Source organism: Hypanus sabinus, chromosome 13, assembly GCF_030144855.1.
Source record: "Hypanus sabinus isolate sHypSab1 chromosome 13, sHypSab1.hap1, whole genome shotgun sequence".
In the NCBI taxonomy this organism is placed as follows: Eukaryota; Metazoa; Chordata; class Chondrichthyes; order Myliobatiformes; family Dasyatidae; genus Hypanus; species Hypanus sabinus.
This window is the reverse complement of record NC_082718.1, coordinates 52,439,590-52,466,885: the sequence shown is the minus strand read 5'-3', so window position 1 is coordinate 52,466,885 and position 27,296 is coordinate 52,439,590. Positions and strand designations below refer to the sequence as shown.

Below are 27,296 nucleotides of genomic sequence, written 5' to 3'. Positions count from 1 at the left end.
CACTTCCTCCCCCTTTAAAATTGAAGGACTGAAGGGACCCATACAACCCCTCCAGTTGTTTATTTGATTCAATCAGATCTTTACCTCAATTCTTCTTACTTGCCTTTTCACTATATCCCATGATACCTTTATCTGATATATTGTATTGAGCTCAATATTTGAAATTCCCAAACCATCCGTCACATTGGGTATGTAGTTTTAACTACCTTCTATGTGAAACTTAGACACACATCTTAATTCAATACCTTTGTTATAACACAGATTTTGCACAGACAACTTACTTCTGTAAAACTTCTTCAGCATCGCAGAGCTTTAAAACGTAATCATTGTTGGCCTCAGAATGTTGTTGCTCATTGCACAAGGTCATGTGAATGAGCTCCGCGACTGTAGAGCCAGCTGAAAAGATTAAAGGATACAATTTGCTAGAATGTTGAAGAGCTTGTTATTTTCGGCCGTATTCTTGTTCACTGAGATGGACCAGAGTCAACAACACTACTAACTGCACTACTGTCAATGCAATGTTATTCTGGACAAAAGTAGTTTTCTAATTACTTTTTAACTTGCTCTTCTGCAGTAGGTGAAGAATCTATCTTGATGTAGCATCAGGGCTGCCTGTATGGACATTGAGCCACTGATATAATGAGAAAGGAACAATACATACAAAATTCTTAACTACAAAAAAAAGTGTGAAATCATGGATGGGACGAGCAAACATATTGGACATGGGCTATTTTATAATTCTTCAGTTAGAACAAAAACATAGCGTGCCATGTTCGTGTTGGAATGTGTGGCAGGCTTACGCTTTGCTCTCAGCACAACCTTGCAAGTGTTGGTAGTTAACCAATTATGCATTTCACTGTATGCTGCAATGTATGCATGACAAATAAATTTGAACCTTGACTCTTAAGTAATCTGGTCACATACCCTGGGGGTGTTGTAGATAGGCTGTAAGAGTGTCAGAGGTTACAGCACATCATCAATAGGATGCAGAACTGCACTGAGAAATGGCAGATGGAGTTGAACCCAGGAAAGTGTGAAGTGGTTCATTTTGGTAGGCAAATTTGAAGACAGAATATAATATTAATGATAAGATTCTTGGCAGTGTGGAGGTTCAGCAAGATCTTGGGGGTCCATGTCCATAGGAGACTCAAAGCTTGACAGTGTTGTTAAGAAGGCATATGGTGTGTTGGCCTTCATCAACCATGGGATTGAGTTCAAGAGTCATGAGGTAATGTTACAGCTATGTAGGACCTTAGTTAGAATCCACTTGGAGTACTGTGTTCATTTCTGATCACCTCATTACAGGAAGGATATGGATACTATAGAGAGAGTGTAGAGGAGATTTACAAGGATATTGCCTGGATTGGGGAGCATGCCTTATGAGAATAGGCTGAGTGAGCATGGCCTTTTCTCTTTGGAGTGAAGGAGGAGGAGAGGTGACCTAGTAGACATGTATCAGATGATGATCGTCTGGATAGTCAGAGGCTTTTTCCCAGGACTCAAATGGCTAACATGTGGGGGCATAGTTTAAAGGTGCTTGGAAGTAGGTACAAGGTGGATGTCAGAGGTAAGTTTTTTACATAGAGAGTGGTGGGTGCATGGAATGTCAGCGAAGGTGGTGGAGGCGGATACAGTAGGGTCTCTTAAGAGACTCTTTGATAGGTACATGGAACTTAAAAATAGAGGCCTATGCGATAAGGAAATTCTAGGCAGTTTCTAGAGTAGGTTACATGGTTGGCCCAACATTGTGGTCTGAAGGGCTTGTCATGTGCTGTAGATTTCTATGTTTCTATATGTTGCTCACTTTACCATATTCCCTTATTAAGTTTGTTCCAATTAGTTATGAATTTATTTTAATTGTAGTTCGGAAAGTTGTTTCTCTGGGTTTCCTTCTCTTGTGTTATGGTGCAATGTGAAGTCATGGGAAAAGTAATACAGTGGGAGATACAAAGTGGTCTTCTGTTATGCTCATTCTTCTATTAGTGTCCCAAAAGCACGCTTCAAGAATCAGCAGTTCTTTGATGTATACTTCTAACCTATGAGCCATAATCCTGAATTCATCTGCTTGTTATTCTCTTCCTTAGTCAATCCTTATTACTTTAACATTATGAAGTAACATGCATTTTTTAAAATGCCCCTGTTATACTTCCCCTTTAAACATTAATGGCCCTAAACTGAAAGACCTTCTCCATTATCAAAGTTGGTCTGAATATATAGTAAGTGTTGGTGAAAGGTTTAGGTAGAAAGAACAGAAATAATCAGTATTCAGTTCCCATAATACCGTTTGAGGAGATGATAAAAGCAAATGCATGAAAGAGAAGCTGCAGAGAATGAGGTATTGTAACAGCACTGAACCTTATGAATAGTACCATCAACTATTTCCACTTCTGACGTAGATACTCGTGAAGGTGTTGTTTCCTGCTGTCTGCTGGTCTGGTCTTCATTCTCTCCTGTAAAGTTGGTTCATTCATAGCTTCTGCTGCTGTTGCGCTGGTCTGTGTTTCTTTGCCTGCTTCCTTCCTTTGTGATTCTATGTGATTCAGCCACTTATATCTTGATCATTTGGTCTACTATATCTGACTTAAGTCACTGTGAATCAGCTATGCAAGGCTCCTTTTCCTACTGCTCTGCTAATTTGGATTTAGAACATAGAACACAGCGCAGCAGAATGCAGAAACAGACCCTTCAGCCCATTATCACTGTGTCAAAGCCAATACCAATTTAAACCAATCCCATCTTCTCTACCGTGTTCACATGCCAGCATAAATAACTCCTAAATGTTCCTATTGTATCTTCTTACATCTACTCTCCTGGCAGCATGTTCCAGGCTTCTACCACTCTCTGTGCAAACAGTTTTCCTCACAATTCTTTAAACTTCCCCGTCCCATCTTAACCTATGCCCTCTAGTATCTGACATTTCTATCCTGGGGAAAAGACTACCCACCCTACCTATGCCTCTCACAGTTTTATATACTATTACTGGTTTGCCCCTCTGAATCAGAAATGCTCTGATGGTTTGAATTTCAGTTGCTGCTCTTCTGGGTTCCACCACATTTACCCTTGAAGTTGTACGTGGATTCTCTTCTGCTCAATTCACACTGAATAACAGTGGCTGGCCAGATACAGCAGACCAGGTGAGAAAAACATAAGTTGCTGAATTCCATAGAAAAGAAAGGAAAGCAATCGAGACAAGCACAGCAGCACCAGAAGAAGATTACAAAATCAGAGTCAGAATCAGGGTTATTTTCACTGGCACGTGTCATGAAATTTATTCACTTAGCAGCAGCAGTTCAATGCAATACATAATATAGAAGAAATAAGAATAATAAATAAATTACACTGTACGGATATTGAATAGATTAAGTGTTGGTGCGTGGCCAAGTGGTAAAGGCATTCGTCTAGTGATCTGAAGGTTGCTAGTTTAAGCCTTGGCTGAGGCTGCGTGTTGTGTCCTTGATCAAGGCACTTAACCACACATTGCTCTGCGACAACACTGGAGCCAAGCTGTATGGGTCCTAATGTCCTTCCCTTGGACAACATCAGTAGCGTGGAGAGGGGAGACTTGCAGCTTGGGCAACTGCCGGTCTTCAATAAAAAAAATCTTGCCCAGGCTTGCGCCCTGGAAACTTTCCAAGGCACAAATCCATGGCCTATCGAAACTAATGGAGGCCTACACACAGGTTAAGCTGACACAGCTGAGAAACAGTGACCGAAGCAATAGTGAAGGGATTAGTTAAACCCAGATCAACAGAGAGCAGAAGGGAAAGGAAACTTTAGAGATCGATTCCAAGAAATGGCCAGACTAATGGTGATGAGAGCCTTAGAGACAGAAACCCAGAACAGGGTAGAGTAGGTGTTCCCTCTGATATTGGATGCAACGAGATTTGGAGTAAAATGCTCAGTAAGGCCATGTTCAAGATGGCAGACAGTGCAAGATATCTGAAGACAAAATGGGGCTACAGAGACAGAGCAATAAAGGGGAAGATAAGGATAGCTATTTTGAACTGTATCATTGAGGAATGGATGCCAGTGGTGTTTATTGAAGGATAAACTTTAGATGAGAGAGATCTAGACCAGAATTCAGGAGAGGGTGTAGTGAGCATTTTGGTGGCTGAACTTGCATGTGAAAAGCTGCAGGTTGCTTAAACATGAAGGTAACCTCCCTTGATGATGGTGGATTTCAAACACCAGGTGGACAAGGCTTGACTGACAAGAACATTGAAATGTTCATGCACTGCAAACACAAAGCATGGACTGTTTATTCCTCTCCATAGATTCTGCCAGTTTGTTTAGCTCCTCCTGCATTTTGTGCATGTTGCAACATTTAAGGGAAGTTTGGATAGGTACCTGGATAAAAGGTGGATGCAGAGCTATAGTCCATGAAACCAGCTGTGAGTAGATTGGATTAGGCAGAAAATAGGTTGGTACAGACTAAATGGGCTGAATGGCTTGTTTCTGTGTTATAGTTAGAGAAGTAGTTGGATGTATATCAACTCTGTTAAGGTTTGCTGGCCATTATTTCCCTCAAGGAAAAAACCTAACATCATGAATGGTTGTGATGCTTCACTCCCAGATAAGCTCAATGCCTTTTATGCAGTCTTTAAAAGGGAGAAGAAAACTACACCTGTGAGAACTCCTGGCATCTGGTGATCCTGTGATATCTGTCTCAGAGGCAAACATCACAACATCTTTCAGGAAGATGAAATCTCATAAGCTGTCAGGCCATGATGGTGTACCTGGAAGGGCTCTGAAAACCAATGCCAAGCAACTGATAGGAGTTCAAGGACATCTTTGCTCTCTCACTGCTGCAGTTAAAGATTCCCGCCTGCTTTCAAAAAGTGACAATCATACCAGTGCCCAAAGAAGAGCAGAGTGAGTTGCCTCAATGACTAGCGTTCAATAACTATGACTGTGATTAAGTGCTTTGAGAGGTTGGTCATGGCCAGAATCAACTCCTACCTAAGCAAGCACCTGGACCCACTACAACTGGACTATAACCACAATCGGTCTACAGCGAATGCAGTCTTGCCGGCTGGACAATAGTAATGCCTACGTCAGACTGCTGTTTGTTGATTACAGCTCAGTGTTCGATACCATCGTACCTTCAGTACTAATCAACAAGCTCCAAAACCTGGGCTTCTGTAACTCCCTCTGGAATTGGATACTCATTTCCTCATTGGGTGACTACGGTCAGTGCAAATTGAAAAGAACATTTCCTCCTCACTGACAATCAACACTGGTGCACACCCAAGGATGTGCTCTTCATGGGCTCTTAGCCTCCCCAATGTCGAGGGCATCATCAAAAGATGATGCCTCACAAAGGCGGTATCCATCTTTAAGGATCCATATCATCCAGGACGTACCCTCTTCTAACTGCTACCATCAAGAAGGAGATACAGGAGCCTGAAGACACAGGAGCCTAGTTCTGTTCTATTCCCTCTACACGCACAACCATGTGGTTGGGCACAGCTGAATTGCCATCTATAAGTTAGTCAATGACACAACCATTGTTGGCAGAATTTCAGACGATGACAAGGGGGCATACAGGAGTGAAATAGATCAGCTGGTTGAGTGGTGTCACAACAACATCCTTGCTTTCAATATCAGTAAGTCTTAGGAATTGATTGTGGACTTCAGAAAAGGAAGGTCAAGGGAACTCACATCTGTCCTTATCCAGGGATCAGTTGTGGAAAGGGTGAACAGTTTCATGTTCCTGATTGTCAACACCTCTGAAGTTCTAGACTGGGCCAAACATTTTGATGCAATTACAGAGAAGGCACAACTGCAGCTATATTTCATTAGGAGTTTGAGGAGACTAAGCAAAGGATGCCACCGTAGCCTCTATTAAATTTCTACAGTTGTAATGTGGAGAGCATTCTAACTAATTGCATCACCATCTGGCATGAAGGGGCCACTGCACATGGTCAGAAAGAGGTGCAGAAGGCTGCATACACTCCACCATGGGCTCTAGCCTCCAATGCATCAGGACTTCTTCGAAAGGTGATGCTTCAAGTCAGCAGCGTCCATCATTCAGGTCCTCCATCACCCGGGATATTCTCCCTTCTCAATGCTACCATCAGGGAGGAGGGTTAGGAAGCTGAAAGCACACTCTCAACTTTTTAGGAAAGGCTTCTTCTTCCTCTCCACTTCTTGCTCCAGCATTTTGTTCCTCTGGATTTCCAGTATCTGATAAATTTCTTGTATTTATGTACAAAGTACCATTGCTGTATAAACTAACCAAAGCATTTAACAGTACTGTACTTAATAACTTAGGGTATATTGAAGTAGATACCCCAATGAAGGTGGTGCACCTTCAAAATCAGCAAGTAAGACACTTGATGAAATTGTTACAATTTTACAAAATCACTTGAGCTGTAGATCACTGACAATAGCTGAAAGATTTTGACTTTACAAATAGGACCTGTCAAAAGGTGAAACCATTTCTAAATACATTGCAGAACTGCACAAACTTTCCCTGTACTGTGACTTTAGAGTTGGACCTTCTGATGCATTAAGGGACAGGCTTGTATGTGGCATGCATAGTCAAAGTACTGAAAAGAGGCTACTATCCAAAAGAGACCTAACCTTAGAATGGACATTGACCATCATAATATCATTGGAGACTTCAGCAAAGGATGCAGCAGAACTACAGAAATGGATAGAATGTGAAATGCACAAAATGGCCCTAAATGGTGCAAAAAGACAAAGATGTTCTTGATGTGGCAAATCCTCCCATGATGCAAATGACTGTTGGTTCAAAGATAAAGTCTTCAGGAAGTGTCACAGACAAGGTCACATAGAGAGAGTGTGCAAAGCAGACAAAAAGTACAACTGAGTGAAAAGTCTCAAATACAAAACTAAGCAAATATATAAAGTTACTGAATGTAAAATTGAATCAGACAACATAGAGTCTGACAAAGTTGAACTGTCATGCCTAGAATTGCATTGTATAACTGAAGCAGATCACAAATTCATTTGGATCACAATAGGTATGTCTGGTGTAAAACTGAAAATGGAGCTGGATACAGGGTCAGCTTTGTCCATAATTCCAGAGGCTGACTACAACAGACTGTTTTCTACGCTACCATTAAAGAAGACCTCAGTGATGCTAAAGACTTATATAGGTGAAAAAGTGTCTACCAAAGGCAAACTGAAGGTAAATGTTTCATATGGAGGCCCAACACAATAGTTAGTTTTAGTATTGAAAAGTGGAAGGCCAGCACTTTTTGGAATTGAATAGTTGAGAAAAATCAAAGCTCTCAATAGGCAACTGCAGATCAACGGAGTTAGAAGGGGATTGATAAACTCAAAGGCATGAAGGCCAGAATTGAACTGGATGGAACATCAGCATCAAGATTCCATAAGGTGCATTCAGGCTACGTCCACACTACACCGGATAAATCTGTAACTGAAGCTTTTTCTCTTCGTTTTGACCCTCTGTCCACACTAAAACAGCATTTTTGTCCTCCGAAAACGGAGAATTTCAGAAACACTCTCCAGACTGCGTAATTTTGAAAACGCTAGATTGGCCGGAGCAGTGTGAACGGGGTAACTGGAGAAATCTAAAAATGCTGTGATGACGTGCCGGAACAGATGGTGACGGCAGCGCGTCATTTCATTGTTTTCTTGAACGCAACCTAACAATTTCACATCAGACAGCAGTGAGACTGAAGTCAGAAGAGTTAGAAATGTACTCACCAAATACTTTGACCCATAACTTACTGAATAAATAAGTATACTCACTTTTCCCTGTTTTCTGTCCTTGCTTGTATGAAGGTGGTTTACCTATTTATGCAAGTACTTCTCTGACAATAGATGTGTAACAGCCTAATGTAACATTGTATGGAAATACAAGATAACACTGATGCAGACATGTTTTATACATTTAACAAGGGGCTTTATTAATCCAACAGAGTTCATCAGTTTTTCAATGTTCAATGCCCAGTATATACTGGGCTATACCCAGTATAGCCGGGTCATACTGTCCGTGAACTCCCTGTCGGTTTCCTCCATACGCTCCAGTATTTGTTTTTAGTTTCCTTGCAAGTCCTTGCGAGAGCCAACAGCTGTCCGTCATTTAAGTTTTTTTAGTCTGTAACTGAACAAACGCTCCCCAAGTCTTTCATGGCGAGATTCGACACCAAACATGTTTCTTGCTTTTGGCAGGTGTGTCCTGCGCATGCGCAGTAGGAGGAGATTCATCGAAATACCCGTTTTAATGTGGACAGAGATATTTTTTAAAAAGCTTAGTGTGGACGCCTATAGTTTTTACGCGAAACCGGTGTTTGCAAAGTTATCCGGTCTAGTGTGGACGTAGCCTCAGTGCCTTGTGCATTACATCCTAAAGTAGATGCTGAACTGCAGAGCTTAAAGATGTCTGAAATTCCCTCCAAGGTTGAGTGGAGTGATTGGGTAATGACCACTGTCCCAATGATCAAGAAAGGGAAGGCTGGAACTGTCTGCATAGATGGGGATTTCAAAGTGAACATTAACCCAGTGCTGCATATTGTGCAGTATCCCCTGCCACAAACAGAAGACATTTTTGCATCTTTGGCAGACAAGTAGATGTCACAAGCTTATCTGCAAATTTAGATTGAAGACTCAAGCAGGAAGTTCTTCACAACCAACACTCACAAGGCACTGCTCCAGTATAATCGTCTCGTCTTTGGCATCGTATTAGCTCCTGGAATTTGGCAAAGAGCAATGGATGACGTGCTCCAAGATATCCCAAGAACACAACGTTACCTTGACGACAGCATTGTGACTGGCAAGTATGATGATAAGTACCTCCAGAACCTTGGTAAAGTGATTACCAGGCTGAGTGAGTATGGTCTGCATGTGAAGAGAAAGAAATGTAAGTTTTTCAAGAATGAAATTGCATATTGTGGACATGTCATTGACAAGCACAAGTTATGTAAATCGCAAAAGAAGATTGAAGCAGAGCTACAGGCACCCAAACCGGGAAATGTGTCTCAACTATGACCTTAGCTGAGACAAACTTGGGCCTTGTAAACTACTACCATCAGTTTCTCCCAAACATTGCCAGAGTGCTGCATCCATTGAACACACTGTTACAGACAGGAACAAAGTGGGAATGGTCAGAAAGATGTGTGTGTGGAAGCAAAGAGACTAATAACATCTGATGAACTGCTCACCCATTATGACCCATCCCTGTCCATCAGATTGGTGTGTGATGCATTATGAAAGATGGATCTGAATATCCGATTGCATTTACTTCATGATCACCAATGAGCACAGAATACAACTATACACCAATTGACTGAGAGGCCCTCAGTCCAGTGTTGGGAATTAAGAAGTTTCACCTCTACTTCTACGGTCACAAGTTTACGTTAGTGACAGATCATCAGCCCCTCTATCTATTTTCAAACCCAGGAAGTGAATTCCGGTGATGACTGCTACCCATTTACAACACTGGGTACTATTTGTAGGAGCCCACTCTTTTGACAAAGAGTTCAAGGGTACCAAGCAACACAACTACTCTGATCGCTTGTCACGTCTTCCAGTATTGGCAGCTGAAGAAGGAAAGTCTTCATCCTGTGGCCAAGCAGAAGTGTCCCACACTGCATTGGTGGACCAGTTGCTGGTAATACTTTCCGAAATACAAAGGGAAACCAGAAAGGACCCGACATTGTCGAACGTCTATGAAATCATGATGCAAGGATGGCTTGTTTCAGCGAGACAAGAGCAACTGTTGGTATGTCAAAGAACGCTGGTGATTGGATTTCGTGTTGTGGCTCCCTCTAAACTGCACAGCGGAGTGTTAGAAAATCTGAACAAAGGACACTTGGGTGCAATCAAGATGAAGAGTCTCACCCAGAACTAAGTGTGGTGGCTGTGAATAGTTGGACAGATTGAAGACTTCGATAAAAGCTGTTTTGCATGCCAAAAAGTTCAAATGCACCCCCATAGGCACTGTTACACTCTCGGGAGTGGCTGTCGACACCTTGGGAAACAGTACATATTGATTTTGCTGGGCCATTCGTGGACTCATGTTTCTGATTGCTGTGGATGCTAATTCAAAGTGGCCAGAGGTTATACCAATGAAGTCAACCATTTCATCAAAGTCTGTTTGTGCCCTGAGGACTATCTTCACCAGAAACTGCTTACCAGAACAGATTGTGAGTTGCAACAGAACACAATACATGTCAGAAAAATTCAGACTTTTCATGAAGACAAATGGCATCAGACATTTCAAGTCAGCTCCTCACCACCCAGCAATGAATGGGTTAGCTGAAAAGTTTATCCAAACCTTAAAGAAGTTAATTGAAGAGATGGACAATGAGAACATTCCTCTACACCACAAGGTGGACAACTTCCTTTTTGTGTATTGGATCTCTGTTCAAGAGATGACATATCAAACGCCTGCAATGCTGTTCATGAGCAGGAATCTGAAATCTTGCATTGACCTCCTGAAACCAGTTCTACAGAAGGAAGTGAATAAAAAAAAATTCAGCCAGTTGTCAAGTGAAGCAGCAAGCAGCTTTGGATTGGACTGGAATTCCTAGCACATGATTACTGAGAAGACAAGTGGAGACCCGGTATGATAGCTACCAGAACTGGACTACTGATGTACACAGTGAATATTGAAGATCAGACATGGAAATATCATGTGGACCAGATACTGGATGCTCAACTGAGGAACATATCAGAGTTGATTGCACCCAACGAGATGGACACAATATAGTCAATGGACATACCTCTCAGTAATGATCATGTCACTGACAGCAACGTGACATGGGAAACTGAGAACTTTCTCCCAGACAAGACGCCTACCAAACTTAGTGCCATTCCACAAGTCTGGAGGTGCTATCCTGTAAGAAACAGAACACCACCCAAAAGACTGAACCTTCAGAACTGTGAAGTTATTTATGGACTGTAATTGTGAAAGCACATTTATTTGAAATGTGGGTTTATAAAAGGGAAATTGAATGTTTTGTACATCTACAGTTTTATGTTGCGTTAATCTAAAGGGGGAGGTAGTGTAGTGTACTGATCCATTTCTTTTGGAGCAATGACCTCCCTTCCCCTAGTAACACTACATTTTGATCTGTTGTCTGTGCTTACACTGTTGTCTATGCATGCACATTATTCTCTCTCTCTCTCTTGCTGCAATGTGAATACACCAGTTAAAACCATCTCCTATGTCCATGATCTTACTTAATTGACATGTAGTTGTGCACAGTCACAACAGGAAGCTTTCTAACTGGTTGCCTCTGGTATGGAGGATCACTGCACAGGATCAGAAAAAGCTGCAGGAAGTTGCAAACTCAGTCAGCTCTATCACGGGCACTAGCCTCCCCAGCATCGAGGACACCTTCAAAAGGCATTGGCTCAAAAAGTCAGCATCCATCATTAAGGATCCACATCATCCAGGACGTACCCTCTTCTAACTGCTACCATCAAGGAGGAGATAAAGGAGGCTGAAGACACACACTCAATGGTTCAGGAACAGCTTCTTCCCCTCTGCCGTCAGATCTCTGAATGAACAGAGAACCAATCTGCAGTACCTCACTATTTTTTGCTTTTTTTTTGCTCTGTATTTGTGCTACTTATTTAATTTAATTTTTTTTAAATGTATTTATTTTTGTAATGTATAGTTTTTTTGATATTACTATGTATTACAATATACTGCTGCTGCAAAATAACAAATTTCACGACATATACTGGTGATATGAAGCCAGATTCTGACTGTGAGAGTGCACTATGAATCTATGACTCAAAAAGCATGAGATTTTACAATCAGCCTAGAGTCTAACAAGATGTCATGGCTGTACAGAGTCGGTTTGATTTAAAATTAACATTGTGAGGGGGGCTGAAAATGCCTGTGTTATATTTAGCTCTAAATGAATGACAGTACAGGGCCACTGAATCTAAAATAGTATCCCACAGGACAGATCTTTCTTCGTACTTCATTGTCTTCTGTGGAATGTTCTATATATAACACCTTTGCGGCACTGGAACTAAGACCATTTGCTTTGCATTTGGTCTGCTTTAAGAGTTCTTTTAGTATTTGTGCTCTCTTATGTGCTAGATCCATACTTCTCTAGATGGAACCAGGCTTCTGGAGGCAGGGATCAAGCCATAATCTATAATGCGCCATTGGAAAGAAAAATGCACATTTCACCTGGTTAGTTGCCCAGTGCCTCGTTCTGCCTGACGGCTGATGTTAGCAGAATTTCCACGCAGCTTGTTGTGGTCCGAAGATGGACATAGTATTCGGACTGGATTCATCGGGCACTGCTTGCTTTTGAAGCCTACTTCACACTGAGACAGCTAATTTGAATATTTTTTATGTTGGATGGCGCAGTCTCTGGAGCAGTTTAACAATGAGGGCAGCTGTTGAAATACTTTTAGGACCGTGCCCAGATTATTTTTGAAGGGTAGCAGTGTGAATGGGAAAATCGAATGGGGTGCAATATCTAACTGATAGATTCCTTTTTGTAGACACTGCTCCTGCAGGTCCAGGGGCAAAAGGTGGTGATTTATGAAGAGAAAAGCCTCACAAAGGGGCAGAAGGCTGGAGTTAATAATAAAGTTGGGAAAATAGTGGAAATTAATTGCAGGTTTCTTTTGAAGCTTCTGTTCAAATAGATGTACGTACTTCAGGTAGAGCAACAAACAATCTGCTGGAGGAACTCAGCAGGTCAAGCAGCAGCTGTGGGAGGGGGAAGGAATTGTCCATGTTGTGGGCAAAATGCTGCAACAGCTCTGGACATGTGCCACAACATTTGTCATAAACCAGTTTTGTTTCATTGTTATTTGTGGAATTGGCTGCCATGTTTCCAAACAGTGCCAACACTAACAATGTATTTATGTTTGTTCCGTATCTTAGGCTAATTTCTTATGGTACTCATGCTTAACAAAACTCTGGTGATTTTGAATGTATGAGTAAGATCAATGGTAATAGGGAACCAGGAGCACAAATTCCTCTAGGTCAGGGGACTCCTGGAGTCCACAAACCCCTCAGTTAATGGTAGGGGTCCCAGGCACAAAACAGATAGGGAACCCCTGCTCTAGGTTCTCCTCCTCACCAAATACTACCCTAAATTGAATTGATTCAATTTTTCTGTCATCAATTCCAGGTAACAGTTTTGGGGATTCTGTACCTAACAGTACCGTTGAAGAAACATCTACATTTGGGCTATCATGGTTAAGAAGAAAGGTCCCAACCATTTTTAACAAGCTTAAAAGAAAAGCAATTGGTGCCAATCTTGCTTGCAGAGCCAATGTTAATAACAAAATGCTATAAAGAACTCTGTTTTCTCACTGATTAAGCACTTCCGTTGCAGAGTAAAAGTGTGAATTGATTTTCTGGTTGCAAAGGGTTCTTGAGTTTTACTATAAAACAAATATGAGAATCTTTTACTGTATTTCACAAAGAAAAAATACTACTCTGCATTCACATATACACATTCATAAGTGGAGATGTTCTGCATATGTTAATAGTGGGTTTTACCTTTAGGGCTTGTAAAAAAGATCTATTGAATAGTTACCAACCGTATGGGAGTGTTTGTATTGGCTCCATAAAAACATCCGACACAATGGTTACAGGGATACGCCAGACCCAGAGAAGCTCCTCCGGAAATGCTGTGACAATACTGGTGATCAGACCAGGGTTGGACTGTAGGTCAGAACTTGGGTGTTTAGCTCTCAGCCTGCGCAATAGAAACCAAACACAACACAAGAACATGAGAGAGAAAAGAGGGAGAGAGAGAGGGGTGAATAAAAATTCACTTTGCATACAATAAATAAAATGTTTTGTTACATTTTGTGACGCTCTGAAGCGTGCAAGAGAAATAAAATAGCTATGTATGTTCTCATATGTAAAATATAAGAGAAACCGGGCAGCAAGGTAGCATAGTGATTAGCGTAACACTACTACAGTGCCAACTCATTTCCGCCACTTTCTGCAAGGAGGTTATATGCTCTCCCTGTGGCAGTATGGGTTTCTCTGGGTACACATTCCAAAGACATGCAGGTTGCTAAGTTAATTGGCCACATGGGCGGCGCAGGTTTGTGGTCCGGAAGGGCTTGTTTCTCTAAAATAAATAAACACGAAGGGTAAAATACCGCAAATGTATTGCATGTCTTACTCTATCTGTACAGTGAAAAGATGGGATATCTTCCTTGATTATAATGGCAGAAAATACTGGGGACGTTCAGCAGATGCTTGATGAGAGATCACTGACCTAAGACATGAGGCCTGTTCGCTCTCTACAGATGGCACTTGATCTGCTGAGGCCCCAGTACTTTCTACGTTTACTCTAGATTTTTATCATCTGCATTTTTTTTTGCTTTTCAATTATGTTCGTAGTTACTCTTCCAAAGAACTGTAAGACACCTGCACTTGCCTTAGGGGTAGCAGTGAAGAGTGAAGCTCCAATAGGATTTCAAGGTTTAAAAGCAGTTAAAATTATACCATTTTACTGTGAAGTTTCAAGTGCTGGCTTCTATGATTAATTCTTGCTGACTTTGCAATGATTTTCCATCAACTCACTGAAGCACCATGTGTTAAAGGTTCCTTTCCCCATCCCCTGCACAGTTAAAGAGTAATCCAAATTAGAGAAGTATTGTCTTGTATTTCAGCAGAAAACTGACTGATTATAAGACAACTCTCTGCCTACAAGAACAGGAGGAGCTGGCAAAATGGTACCTCAGTAAACTATCTGAGGGCATAGAGGGCAATAAGATATCACAGTGGTTGGCAAGTTGCAATGAAGTCTAATTGTAGGACTGATTACTTATACTAATGGTCTCTCCGTGAATTTCCATTGCTTTCTGCATTAGTTTGTATCATTGACAGGGATGTATCTGCACACTGACTTCTCTGCTAATGATATACATATTAAAATGAGGCACTTAATTAAGCATTGAAAGAGATTGGTATTTTGGTCACACACTAGGATGTGAGCAGCGACCACAGATGTAAACACTGCTGTGTTTCAGCTTGTACACTCCACCAAGGATGATGACTGGAATCTGATGTTTTGGCATTTTGCCAGTTGTTGCTAGACACAGAAAAGATTTTCTAGTTACTGGATTTAATGGAACAGGAGAATAACACATGCAGGGCTGCAAGAAAAGAGAAAGGACTGATAAGCAAGCTTTCCGGGGATCGGGTAGGATAATCTGGGAGGTGAAAATGAGCATTCAGACAGATCAGCCATGCTTTTATTGAAGGGTAGCACCACTCCCAACTTTGATATTCTTATGGAATTATTTCAATGCAAAATCATGAGATCTGTAGCATATGGGATTACCCAGTGTGTTTCTTGACTCTACCTGAAATGGCCAAGAATGTCTTTAAAATACGCTTAGTAGCCACTAAATTAGGTACCACTTGTGTACCTGCTTGGTATGCAAAGATCTAATCAGCCACTCGTGTGGCAGCAACTCAATGCAGAAAAGCAGACCGACGTTTTCATGAGGTTCAATTGTTGTTCAGACTAAACATTAGAATGGTGAAGAGATGTGATGTATGTGACTTTGACATGGAATGATTGTTGGTGTCACGTAGGGTGGTTTGAGTACATCAGAAACTGCTGATTTCCTGTAATTTTACGTAAACAGTCTCCAGAGTTTACAGATAATAATGCTAAAAAATCCAGTGAGCAGCAGCTCTTTGGGGGAAAACACCTTGTTAATGAGAGGGGTCAAAGTCAGACTGTTTCAAGCTGAAAGGAAAACAACTGTAACTCAGATAACCACACCGCTACAACAGTGGTGTGCAGAAGAGCATTTCTAAATGTACAGCCTTTAAGCAATGGTCTACGGCAGGAGAAGACCATGAACATACACTGAATGGCCTCTTTATTAGGCGCAGGAGACACCTAATAAAGTGGCCACTGACTGTACATTATAATAGATGTAAATGAAGATGTGGATCATTTGCATCAGTGGAAAGGAGGGGGCACTTGACTGGACCTCATCCAAACAAATAAGAACAATGTAAAGTGTCTTTCCTAATGTCAGGAACTCCAATTACTTACCAAACACTCAAAAAAGTCGAGCTGTCGACATCCTAAGGTGGGAAACCTGGCTGTTGATTTACATAGAGTGAGATCCTACAACCATAATCCATTACTGACCTGATCATTTACATTAGTGGTGCTGAAGTTTGTGCATCAGCCTCTGGAGGGAGACGTGAACTACAACGAGCTCACGAGTGCTACCAAATGAGCAATGACCAAGAGCTGTGTGTAATAAGAACTATTTTTCTTATTATCTGCTTTGTAGCAAGGTTCTGTTCCATGTTGATGCAATGTGAATAGAAAATACTTTTGGTTCTTTTAAACTGCATGAATGTGCTCTTCTCATTACTACTATCAGAGAGGACTCAGATTCAGTGATCGTCCTTTCTGCTAAGAGATGCCTGTCTGATCCATGAACACTACCTTTTCTTCTGCACTACTTATTTAATGTTTAATCTATAATATTTTCATATCTTTGCTCTGCAACGCTGCAGCAAAGCAACACCATTCACATTGTATTAGATAGTGATATCAAACCTGGTTCTGGTACGGTTATCGGCTGTTTGGGGAGAAGTGTGGCTTTGACTGCAGTCACAGGCATTGAACGCCATTTCCAAACTTAAATACCTTTGAACTTTTTGTAAATGAACGTTGAAAGTGGAGATTGTGGAACAAGTGCTGAACACTGCACTTTTAATCTGTGTGGGCAAGCCTGAACTTATACCACTTATGTTGGCCCCACCAGAGTCCAATGAGAAACATGCTGCGAGTTTTCTCCTGCAGCTGTTGACCTAGGAATTGTGACACAACATTTTTTTCCCCTTCAGTCCTACATCTTTGAAAGCTTGATTGTTTTTTTCAGAAGTCCAATTGAAATAATTTAGAACACTCAGTTCTGGGATCTCAACCCTTTATTTTTAATCAAGTTTCTCTGTTGCACCACTGACATAATTTCCATAAAGTTTGGGGCAGCATGGTAGTGTAGCAATTAGCATAATGGTATTACAGTGCATTAATTTCTGCCTCTGTCTGTACAAAGTTTGGACATTCTCCATATGACTGCATGTGCTTCCTCCGGGTGCTCCATATACCCCTCACCTTCCAAAGATGAATGGATTAGTAGGTTAATTGGTGATATGGGTTCAACTGGGTGGCATGGCACATTGGACCAGAAGGGCTTGTAACTGAGCTGTTGCTCTAAATAAAGTTAAGATTCTGTTGCCCTATTTTAGGATGGATGCAGGATCTTTAAACGTACAAAGGACACTTTCCTGCATTTAGCAGCTAGGACGTCAGAGAATCGGCCAGCATGCTGGTGTAGTTTTTTTGCATAATGCTATTACAGTGCAAGCAGCTGGGGTTTAATCCCGTTTGTTGTCTGTGCAAAGTTTGTATGTTCTCCCTGTGAGCACGTGGCTTTTCTCTGGGTGCTCTGGTTTCTTCCCAAATTCCAAAGGCATCTGGGTTACTAGGTTAATTGGTCACATGGGTGTAAATGGGTTTATTGGGCCGGAAGGGCCTGTTACGATGCTGTATCTCTAAATAAAGAAAATAATAAAGGTAAGTGGAATGACGGACTGGTGAGCCAACTGTTGCTGCAGTGGACAATAGCCAAACCTGACTTGAAGTGGAGGACCCCAGAAACTCAGTCAGGACAGGACCATGGGGTTAGCTAAGACAGATTGCAGCCAAAACAGAAAGTAGAAGCAAAACAAAAATAGGAACTAGACACTGAAAGCCAGAAGAAACCATAACAGCCACTCTAGAATGCAACAGTAAACTTCAACTGAAGTGAAGAATTCACTGAAATTTCTTCCCAAGGAAGCAGAGCGCTGGAGGGAAGATATAAATTGTAGAGAAACATATCTAATGACAAATTCAATGGCTTGGTCTCACAACAGCACCTTGCAAATAGATGTCAAGAAAGCAGAGTCTTTCAAGGAAGAATGAATAATGAGCATCATTTACAGAAGGACTGGAAATACAGCAACAAAGCAAAATAGTTGCAAGAGATTCCAGGATAAACATGAAGTAAGACTAGAAATGCTGAAGCAGCTTGAAGTGCAAGAAGAAATATACAAACGAGGTCAGGCAGAGAGAGCAGAGGACCATTAAAAAGACTAAATTAAATTTAAAGATTTCTTGATTGATGGCGATTGGCTGCAGGAGTTGAGATTAGGATAGATTTTACGAACTGGTGCTCTTGGGCACTCTTAATATATGCAACTGTCAGCTAAAGCTTTATGCTAGGGGCACTCATTTATAAAATTACCCAGCGCACACACCTGCACTGAGAGGAATGTTCAAACATCCAGTTGTCTTGCCTATTAATCCAATGACATTTTTAAAGTAAAATTATTTAATTGCTTGTGTGCTAAATGTGAAATTCCTGTGGTACCATTAACAAATGGAGCTGTACTGCAAAATGTATTCTTAAATAAAGACCGATTTTAAAGGTAAAAATGCATAGTCAATGGAAATGGAAAAAAACTGAGACACCTGTGACATGGAACAAGTAAATAGCTCACACTGGAAGACCCTTCTTTTAGTCTTTCTATTCGGTAATCAAGTTCTTAAGAAACAAGGACAGATCCGAATTTATTGGCATTAAGCATTGGGTATTCTAGACTTACTGCTTTAAGAAGTCATGGAAGATGGCAAACTCCTCATTGCTCCCCTCAGGTTTATGTATTAAATATACCTGGCGGTACCCCAAAGGCAGCAGCTCGCCTTTCGAGTCAAAGGAAGTGGAAAACTGCAAACAAAAACAGCACACAAATTGAAATACATGACAAGGTACAAAATACAGAAGAGCAACACCTTAAAGTCCTTTAAGAGGCTTTTAGATAGGTACATGGAGCTTAGTAAAGTAGAGGGCTATAGGTAAGCCTAGTAATTTCTGAGTTAGGGACATGTTCAGCACAACTTGGTGGGCCGAAGGGCCTGTATTGTGCTGTAGGTTTTTTATTTTCTATGTTTAAACCTCACAATGGTTGGGAAGGAAGTGAAGAACAGACTAGGCTTCAGACCTCAATGCTCAAACAACTGGTTAGGACTTCCTTGATCAGATGTTCTTGATTAATAAGAGTGGCAAAATCAAGTCAAGTCAAGTCACTTTTACTGTCATTTCAACCATAACTGTTGGTACAGTGCATAGTAAAAATGAGACATTTTTCAGGACCATGGTGTTACATGACACAGTACAAAAACTAGACTGAACTACATAGAGAAAAAAAAACAACACAGAGAAAACCACACTAGACTACAGACCTACACAGGACTGCATAAAGTGCACAAAACAATGCAAGTATTACAATAAATAATAAACAGGACAGTAGGGCAAGGTGTCAGTCCAGGTTTCGGGTATTGAGGAGTCTGATAGCTTGGGGGAAGAAACTGTTACATAATCTGATCGGGAGAGCCTGAAAGCTTCAGAGCCTTTTCCCAGATGGCAGGAGGGAGAAGAGATTGTATGAGGGGTGCATGGGGTCCTTCATAATGCTGTTTCCTTTGCGGATGCAGTGTGTAGTGTAGATGTCCGTGATGGTGGGAAGAGAGACCCCGATGATCTTCTCAGCTGACCTCACTATCCGCTGCAGGGTCTTACGATCTGAGATGGTGCAATTTCCGAATCAGGCAGTGATGCAGCTGCTCAGGATGCTCTCAATACAATCCCTGTAGAATGTGATGAGGATGGGGGGTGGGAGATGGACTTTCCTCAGCTTTCGCAGAAAGTAGAGAAACTGCTTGGCTTTCTTTGTTATGGAGCTGGTGTTGAGGGACCAGGTGAGATTCTCCACGAGGTGAACACCAAGAAACTTGGTGCTCTTTATGATCTCCACTGAGGAGCCGTCGATGTTCAGCGGGGAGTGGTCGCTCTGTGCCCTCCTGAAGTCAACAACCATCTCTTTTGTTTTGTTCACATTCAGATACAGGTTGTTGGCTCTGCACCAGTCCATTAGCCGCTGCACCTCCTCTCTGTAAGCTGACTCGTCGCTTTTGCTGATGAGCCCCACCACGGTCGTGACATCGGCAAACTTGATGATGTGGTTTGAGCTGTGTGTTGCAGCACAGTCGTGGGTCAGCAGAGTGAACAGCAGTGGACTGAGCACACAGCCCTGGGGGGCCTCCGTGCTCAGTGTGATGGTGTTGGAGATGCTGCTCCCGATCCGGACAGACTGAGGTCTCCCAGTCAGGAAGACTAGGATCCAGTTGCAGAGGGAGGTGTTCAGGCCCAGTAGGCTCAGCTTTCCAATCAGTTTCTGAGGGATGATTGTGTTGAATGCTGAACTGAAGTCTATGAACAGCATTCGAATGTATGTGTCTTTTTTGTCCAGGTGGGTTAGGGCCAGGTGGAGGGTGGTGGCAATGGCGTCATCTGTTGAGCGGTTGAGACGGTACGCAAACTGCAGGGGGTCCAGTGAGGGGGGCGGCAGGGTCTTGATATGCCTCATGACGAGCCTCTCGAAACACTTCATGATGATAGATGTGAGTGCAACGGGACGGTAGTCATTTAGGCAGGACACTGAAGACTTCTTCAGCACGGGAAATAGTAGTGTCAAAGTAGAGACTGTAGTGGACTCTGTTACCCTCCCACTGACAGTACGGGGACTCTGTTACCCTCCCACTGTCAGTACAGCGACTGTGTTACCCTCCCGTTGACCGTATGGGGTCTCTGTTACCCACCCACTGTCCGGGAAAGTTAACAAAGAGAAAGGAAGGGATGAGAAGGTTAATAAATCAGCCATAATTGAATAGTTGGACAGATTCAATGGACTGACTGGCCCAATTCTGCTCCTATGTCTTATGGTCTTATGTACTAACCAGAATATTATTGAACAGTATGTATACGACCTGAAAGAATATGTTCACCATGGATTAGAGATGCAGGTAAACTTAATTTCTTTCTGGATTATTAACATAAGAAGAGTGTTACATCTTGGCTTCAGTCCAGATGAACCAAATCATTGACTGTCCTTTTCCCTTCATAGATGCTGCCTGACACATTGAGTTCTTCAAGCATTTTGTGTGTTGATTCAATTTGCCCAGTTACTTCTAATTCAGAGCAGTTTTATGCCAGACTTGATGAAATGATTGGCTTTAATAACTAGTTAATTTAATAATTGCTAAACCTCACCATCTTAAAGACTGTAATTTTGCTTTTTGAACACAGCGTCTCTATTGGTTCATTACACACTTTGGGGAGAAGTTAATCTGGAGCAGAAAGCCTCACTGGCTGATTTTGCCCACAGTTCTGCCTCATTCATCAAATTCCTGCCAGAATAGCATCAGTTCTTTATAATTTAAGCTCTTGTATGCTGAAGTGCTGGCAAGAGAGATAATGAAGATTTTGGATGGGATATGTGTTTCCATGGTAACACACAGTGCCTCAAGCCTAAAATCCTGACTATCAATCTTGTTCTTATATGTTTTCTCCCTCTCTGAACTTCAGATTCTAATGACTTCCACTTTCAAGCCATATGTATTAGTGTCCCTCCTGATTTTGTTATGCTATTGACATTAATTTAGATATTTGAATGCTGTTCTTCTCTTGTTCACTCCATACATTCCTCTCTCATTCACTAAGTACTCAGATCCTTCATTCCATCCTCTTGCTTTCAGTCATTTTCCTGCTTCCATTTCAGTGTCATTTATTATTACGAATGTACGAGCTGTTGCAGTTAAGAGCCAGACTTCATTCACCACAGTGAGGCATTTGTCTTGCAAGACACTCCTTCAATATACTGGCCATCTTTAGTACAGTGGAGCGCTGTACCCAATTAATCTATTTTATAGACACATTATGGTGTTTGGGTTTTAATAAAAGTGCTAATGAAAAATGTATTACAAAGCAAAATCATCTGTTATGTTTCAGTGCATAGTCCATGTTATTTGAATTACCTGCAAGTCAGGAGTATTAGAAGTTAATACTGGAAATTTATTTTCCGGTGCTAACTTTCCCAGCTTAACTCATTTGAGTGGCAAAGCTGTTTTTTAAAAAATGCATATCGATCTAAATTAAACATCTCTGATTCGTTCTGAGAGACATAAGAGACTGCAGATATTTGAACCTGGATCAAGAAAAAAAGAAACTGTTTATGGAACTCAGCAGGTCAGGCTAAAGAGGGGTCGCAACCTAAACCATCAACCATCCGTTTGCCTCAACTGATGCTGTTTGTTCCTCCAGCAGCTTGTGATTTTTTTTGCACCATCTTGACCTTCTTTTGATCTTTGGAGTAAATGGTGTTGGTTGTATCAACGACACCATATTAAAGAATCTATTGATTTTGGAGCAATGTCAGCTCTGAATGGGGCAACGAGTAATCCTTCAATCTGGTTACTGGTGTGTGGTAGGTGCATTGTGGAGCATTTGCACAGGTAAACTCCAGTATAGGAACTTCAAATGGGATCATTTGAAAAAGCTCGGCCTCCTGAACCGGTGTGAATAACTTCACGGATCTCAACTCTGAACACAACCTGCAGACTCATTTTCAAGTACTCTACAACTCATGTTCTCCGTATTATTTACTTTTTTATTTGCCCAGTTTGCACATTGGTTGTTTGTCAGTCTTTGTTTTGTATCGTTTTTGATAAATTCTAGTGTTGAATTAAAACCATACATAAATCATCAATTATCATGAACTGCTTTGATTGGCTATTAATGGCACATATTAAATACTCCATTCCGGCCACACTGAACCACACCAATATGCTTACCAACAAAACCGCTCAAAGACAGATGCTATGCTATAGCATTGGTCATGCACCTGACACGGACACACCTCGAAAACAGGGACAGCTATGTGGTATTCAACACTGTTGTCCCACAGAACTTGAACAAACTCCTACTCCTCGGTCTAAGTACACCACTGTACAACTGGGTCCCAGAACGTATTCTTCACAAGCAAGAAAGCTCAGCAACACCTCTACTTTCCAAGGAGGTTGACGAGTGCTGGCCTATGCATATCTATACTCCTATTATTCTACAGACACAAAATAGAGAGCATCCTAACATGCTGTGTCACTGCACGGTGGCAGACTGGATGAAAGAATGAATGATCTTTATTGTCATTATACATAGATACGATGAAACTTTGTTTGGCTTCCTCTCAGACAATTAAGTGGTAGATAAAAACATGACAGTAATAGAAAACAGTGTTAAATAGATAAGTTGCAGCAGCACCAGAATATCACAGTAATGCACAAAGTGCCATTAGTGCAAGTATTTGAGTCCTTGTGTGTGCTCACAGGTTCAGTCACTGTTCTGTGGGAGTGGCGTGATGGAGGCCACAGCTCTGGGGTAGAAGCTGTTCCTCAGGCTATTTGTTCTACAACAGGTAGTTAAAAGTGCTCAATGTTCCACCGGCACCAGCCTACCTGACATCAAGGACATATATACAGAAAGGTGCTGGGAAAGGGCTAGTAACATCATGAAGGATCCCACTCACCCTGCTAATGGATTGTTTGTCCAATTTACATTAAGGAGGAGGCTACATAGCATCCATGTCTGGGTTCCAGAGTCCTGAGCCTTTTTGGGGCCAGCTCTCTAGGTGCAGAGCTCAGAAAAAGCGACGCAGCAGACTTTTAACATCATAAATCAGTGAGTTGTTTGTTAAGTCTCCCCTCTTGCTGTGAAACAGGGACACCACTTTTTCCTTTATTTGGGAGAGAAAGAGCCTGTGGTATGTAGAATTACTGGGTAAACGAGTAGTCTTCGAGGTACTGCAAGTCTGTGCCTTTATTGATGCTTTGCTACATGCTTGAGTGTGTGGTGGAAGGCGCTGATGCTTTTTTGCTGGTTGGGGGTGGGGGGTTGTTGCCTTCCTGCTGCTTGTGTGTGGGAGGGGGGAGCTGGGGGTGGACTTTGGGGCTCTAACATTTAACTGTCATTCATTCTCTGTTTTCATGGATGTTTGTGAAGAAAAAGAATTTCAGGATGTATATTGTATACATTTCTCTCAGTGTACCTACTGACCTATTGACTCAAACAGTTATTTTCACCAAGCAGTTAGGCTAATCACAACTCTACCCACCAATGCAACTCTCCACACCCCACACCCTCAAGGTAGGAACCCCCATGTAGAGAGGTCAGATTTGTAGATCAGGTGATTTTCTCTTTTTCACAATTCTAAATGCACACTCATGAGAAGAAAAGGCGGAAATGGCCGTATAGAGCATGCCGGTGCTCTGTGCAAGTTCCTCTGAAGTGTAATTAGTGTCATAATTGTGAGGTTCAAATTTCAAAACCATTTTAGAGACATTAATTAAAAGATAACTATTGGTCCGGACACTTCATTGAATGGCCCTTTTTTTCGTTGGATCTTTGGTATCCTTTATGAGATGCTTTGCACTCTCCAGGAAGATTGAATTGAATTGAATTGTATTGAATTGAATTAACTTTATTACTTACATTCTTCATATACATGAGGAATAAAAATCTTTATGTTATGTCTGCATCTAAATATGAAATGTGCAATTTACATTAATTTATAAAAAAATAGTATGTACAACAGAACAGTCAATATAACATAGAAATACTAAAGATCAAATGAAGCCTCATTTTCTCACTGTTCATTATTATCTTTGTCTAGAGAATACAGCAGGATGACTTGCATCTATTTTTGTATTTAGAATTGTGGGGTACTAGGATACAGAAATGAACCATTTGGCTAATTGGCTTTCATTTCTAGAATATTACAAGCACATTATCTTTTACTGCCTGGTGCCAGGTCTAAACTTCTACCTCACTTTATGTTCAACAAGTTTTAGAAGATAAGAAAGTGACACTTGATTTTGAGTGAGTGTTGCTTTATTGCCCAAGCACCACAGCACTGAGAAACAACACTTTAGTTCAGTATATCGATCCTCGGTGGAACAATGCCATAATTCAATAACTACAGGCAGGTTTCTGAAGAGATCAAAATCAGTTTCCACTAAACACGCTTCTCAAGTGCAGTGTTGGAATTTGTTCTGCCAAGTTATGCCAAGTTATTTGTTCTGCCAAATCCATTTTACACTGGATAGTTTTGGGGAATTTAATTAATCTTTAGCTTTCCTTGGCAATTCTATTCCACCCAATACACCCTTTACCATACTCTTTTTTTTTTACACGCCATACACCAAAGGACTTTTGTAAAGCCTTTGACAAGGCCCCACATGGCAGGTTGATCTGGATGGGTGGGTCTCATGGGATTCAAGAGGAGTTAGCGAGGTGGATTCAGAATTGGGTCAATGATGGAAAGCAGAGGGTGATGGTTGATCATTGATTCTCCAACTAGAGGCTTGTGACTAGAGGGTAGCGCTCACGTTGGCACTTCTGTTATTCATTATGTCGGTAAATGATTTGGATGTCAATATCCATGGAACCATGAGCAAGTTTGCTGATGACACTAAATTAGGGGCTCCTGTTGATAATGAAGCACATTACAGTGAACTACAAAGAGATCTTGATCAGTTGAGGAATGGCAAATGGATTTCAACTTAGATAAGTGTGAGGTGATCCACCTTGGGCATTTAAATCAGGAAAAGACCTATATAGCAACTAACAAGGCATTGATGAGTGTAGTGGAATAGAGGGACCTGGGGGTACAAGTGCCTGCTCGAGAAGGCAAGGTGGGGAAGCAGGGAATTAGCATGCTGCCCTTCATCAGTCAGGGCATCAAGATCAGGATTATGTTGCAGTTCTGTAAGTCACTGGTGAGACCACATCTGGAGGATTGTGTACAGTCTTGGTCACCCTGTTATAGGCTGCTAGAGTGTCAGCTGTAAGATTGGGGTTCAAATCCTGCCCCTGTCTATAAGGAGTTTGTACATTCCCACGTGACTGCATGGGTTTCCCCTGGATACCCTGGTTTCCTCCCACGTCCTGAGGGCATAGGTATGATTGGGATTAGTGAGTTGGCGGCCTACTCTGTTAGCGCTGGAAGCGGGGGGGGGGGGGGGGGGGGCGACACTTTCCAAACATAAAATCATCGATTTGATTAGACACAAATGACCCATTTCACTGTATGTTTCGATGTACATGCAACAAATTTAGATCTTTAGATTTTATGATGTCCTCATTCATTAAATGTTACTTACAGTATTTTTGCTAGGTTGAGGTGAGAATTGCTGGTTGCAGATGGGAAAGTCAAAGACTGATGGCTCCAGCTGAACGTCTGGCTGAGGAAAATTCATTGACGAGGATGGCAGCAAAGCCAGAGGCTGTGATGTTTGATTCAAAGTACTTTCTGTTTCATAACTGTGTGGCAGATCTGAGACTAATGGGGGGTCTGAGCACTGGTAAGGAACATTTATACTGGAATGTCCCAGTGCCTCAAACCCAATTGGTAACTGAGATGAGTTCAAGCAGGTGGAATCTTCCTCAGCGTCTGATGTTTCTAGGAAGGGATCAGTCACAGCTCCTGACTGTACATGTTGCTCTGGTTCCTTACTTGGGCTCATTTTAAAAGCTGGACAAAAATGGCTGGGTGAATAAGTTGCAGGTGGAATGGCTTCTTGAACCTGTGCAGGCGAATCTTCGTGATAACCCCCTGCTAACCATTTTGGATCATAGCCCAACTGGTGTAGATCGGGTGGAAATTGGCAAGATCCTGCTGTAATAGGTGCTATTAGTTGATCAAATGAGGACTGGTTAAAACTCCTCAAGGCACTCTTTTGCCACAAGGTAGGTGATAATGGAGTTGGCATATGAGGAACATAATTAAATGGATCTGGATTCACCACTTGCTCGGGACTAACTGGATAAGGGACAGCTTTGGTGTGTGGTATTCCATATTCACATTCAGGATTTCTCTGAAAATGGTAACATTCTTGTCCACCGCATATTTGGTTTGAAGGAAGTTGCCGATCAGAAGTTTCCTTCAGAGATTGCAAATAACAAGCATTTAGTACATCAGCTGATGCCTGTGTTCCCTGATTCTCAGTGTCGAGTTGCCCATACTCTACTCTCTGACTGCCCATCACTGACTCACTATGGTGTTTCAGAGATTCCAGGTATGTTTGTGGATAAGGTGGGCAAGGCATGTTGTAACTTGGCAGTGGATTCATCAGACTATCGACACTTGGGCTCCTTTGAAAGTTGAATGTATTGGATATTGGCTGAGGGCTACGTATGGGTGCACTATCTTCATCTTCCATATAGTTTAGTTGCCATCCATACGGAGCCTGGATTGAAGGATTGACAGGGGCACACGGCTGATGACTTGGGGAGGTTTTGTCCACTGGTAGGGAAGGTCTCCAAGGTTCCATTTTAACCCCTCACATCCAAGGAACAGGGTTATCCCAGTCTAATCAGACAACCTG

At 41.7% G+C, this 27,296-nt stretch overlaps 1 protein-coding gene across 12 annotated transcripts in view; it reads right to left on the bottom strand.

Moving 5' to 3' along the window:
• LOC132403864 (phosphatidylinositol 4-phosphate 3-kinase C2 domain-containing subunit beta-like) overlaps positions 1–27,296 on the bottom strand; it is a 255,698-nt gene that overhangs the window by 203,594 nt on the left and 24,808 nt on the right. For all 12 annotated transcript variants that reach the window (XR_009515373.1, XR_009515375.1, XR_009515374.1 and 9 more), the window contains 4 exons: positions 26,073–27,293; positions 18,626–18,747; positions 13,519–13,676; positions 282–396 (listed from right to left, as the gene is read on the bottom strand). Coding sequence is in view for 7 of the 12 variants with exons in the window: in XM_059987618.1 (XP_059843601.1) it covers positions 282–396; positions 13,519–13,676; positions 18,626–18,747; positions 26,073–27,242 (1,565 nt within the window). In the remaining 5 variants the exon portion in view is untranslated. The remainder of the gene's footprint in view (positions 1–281; positions 397–13,518; positions 13,677–18,625; positions 18,748–26,072; positions 27,294–27,296) is intronic.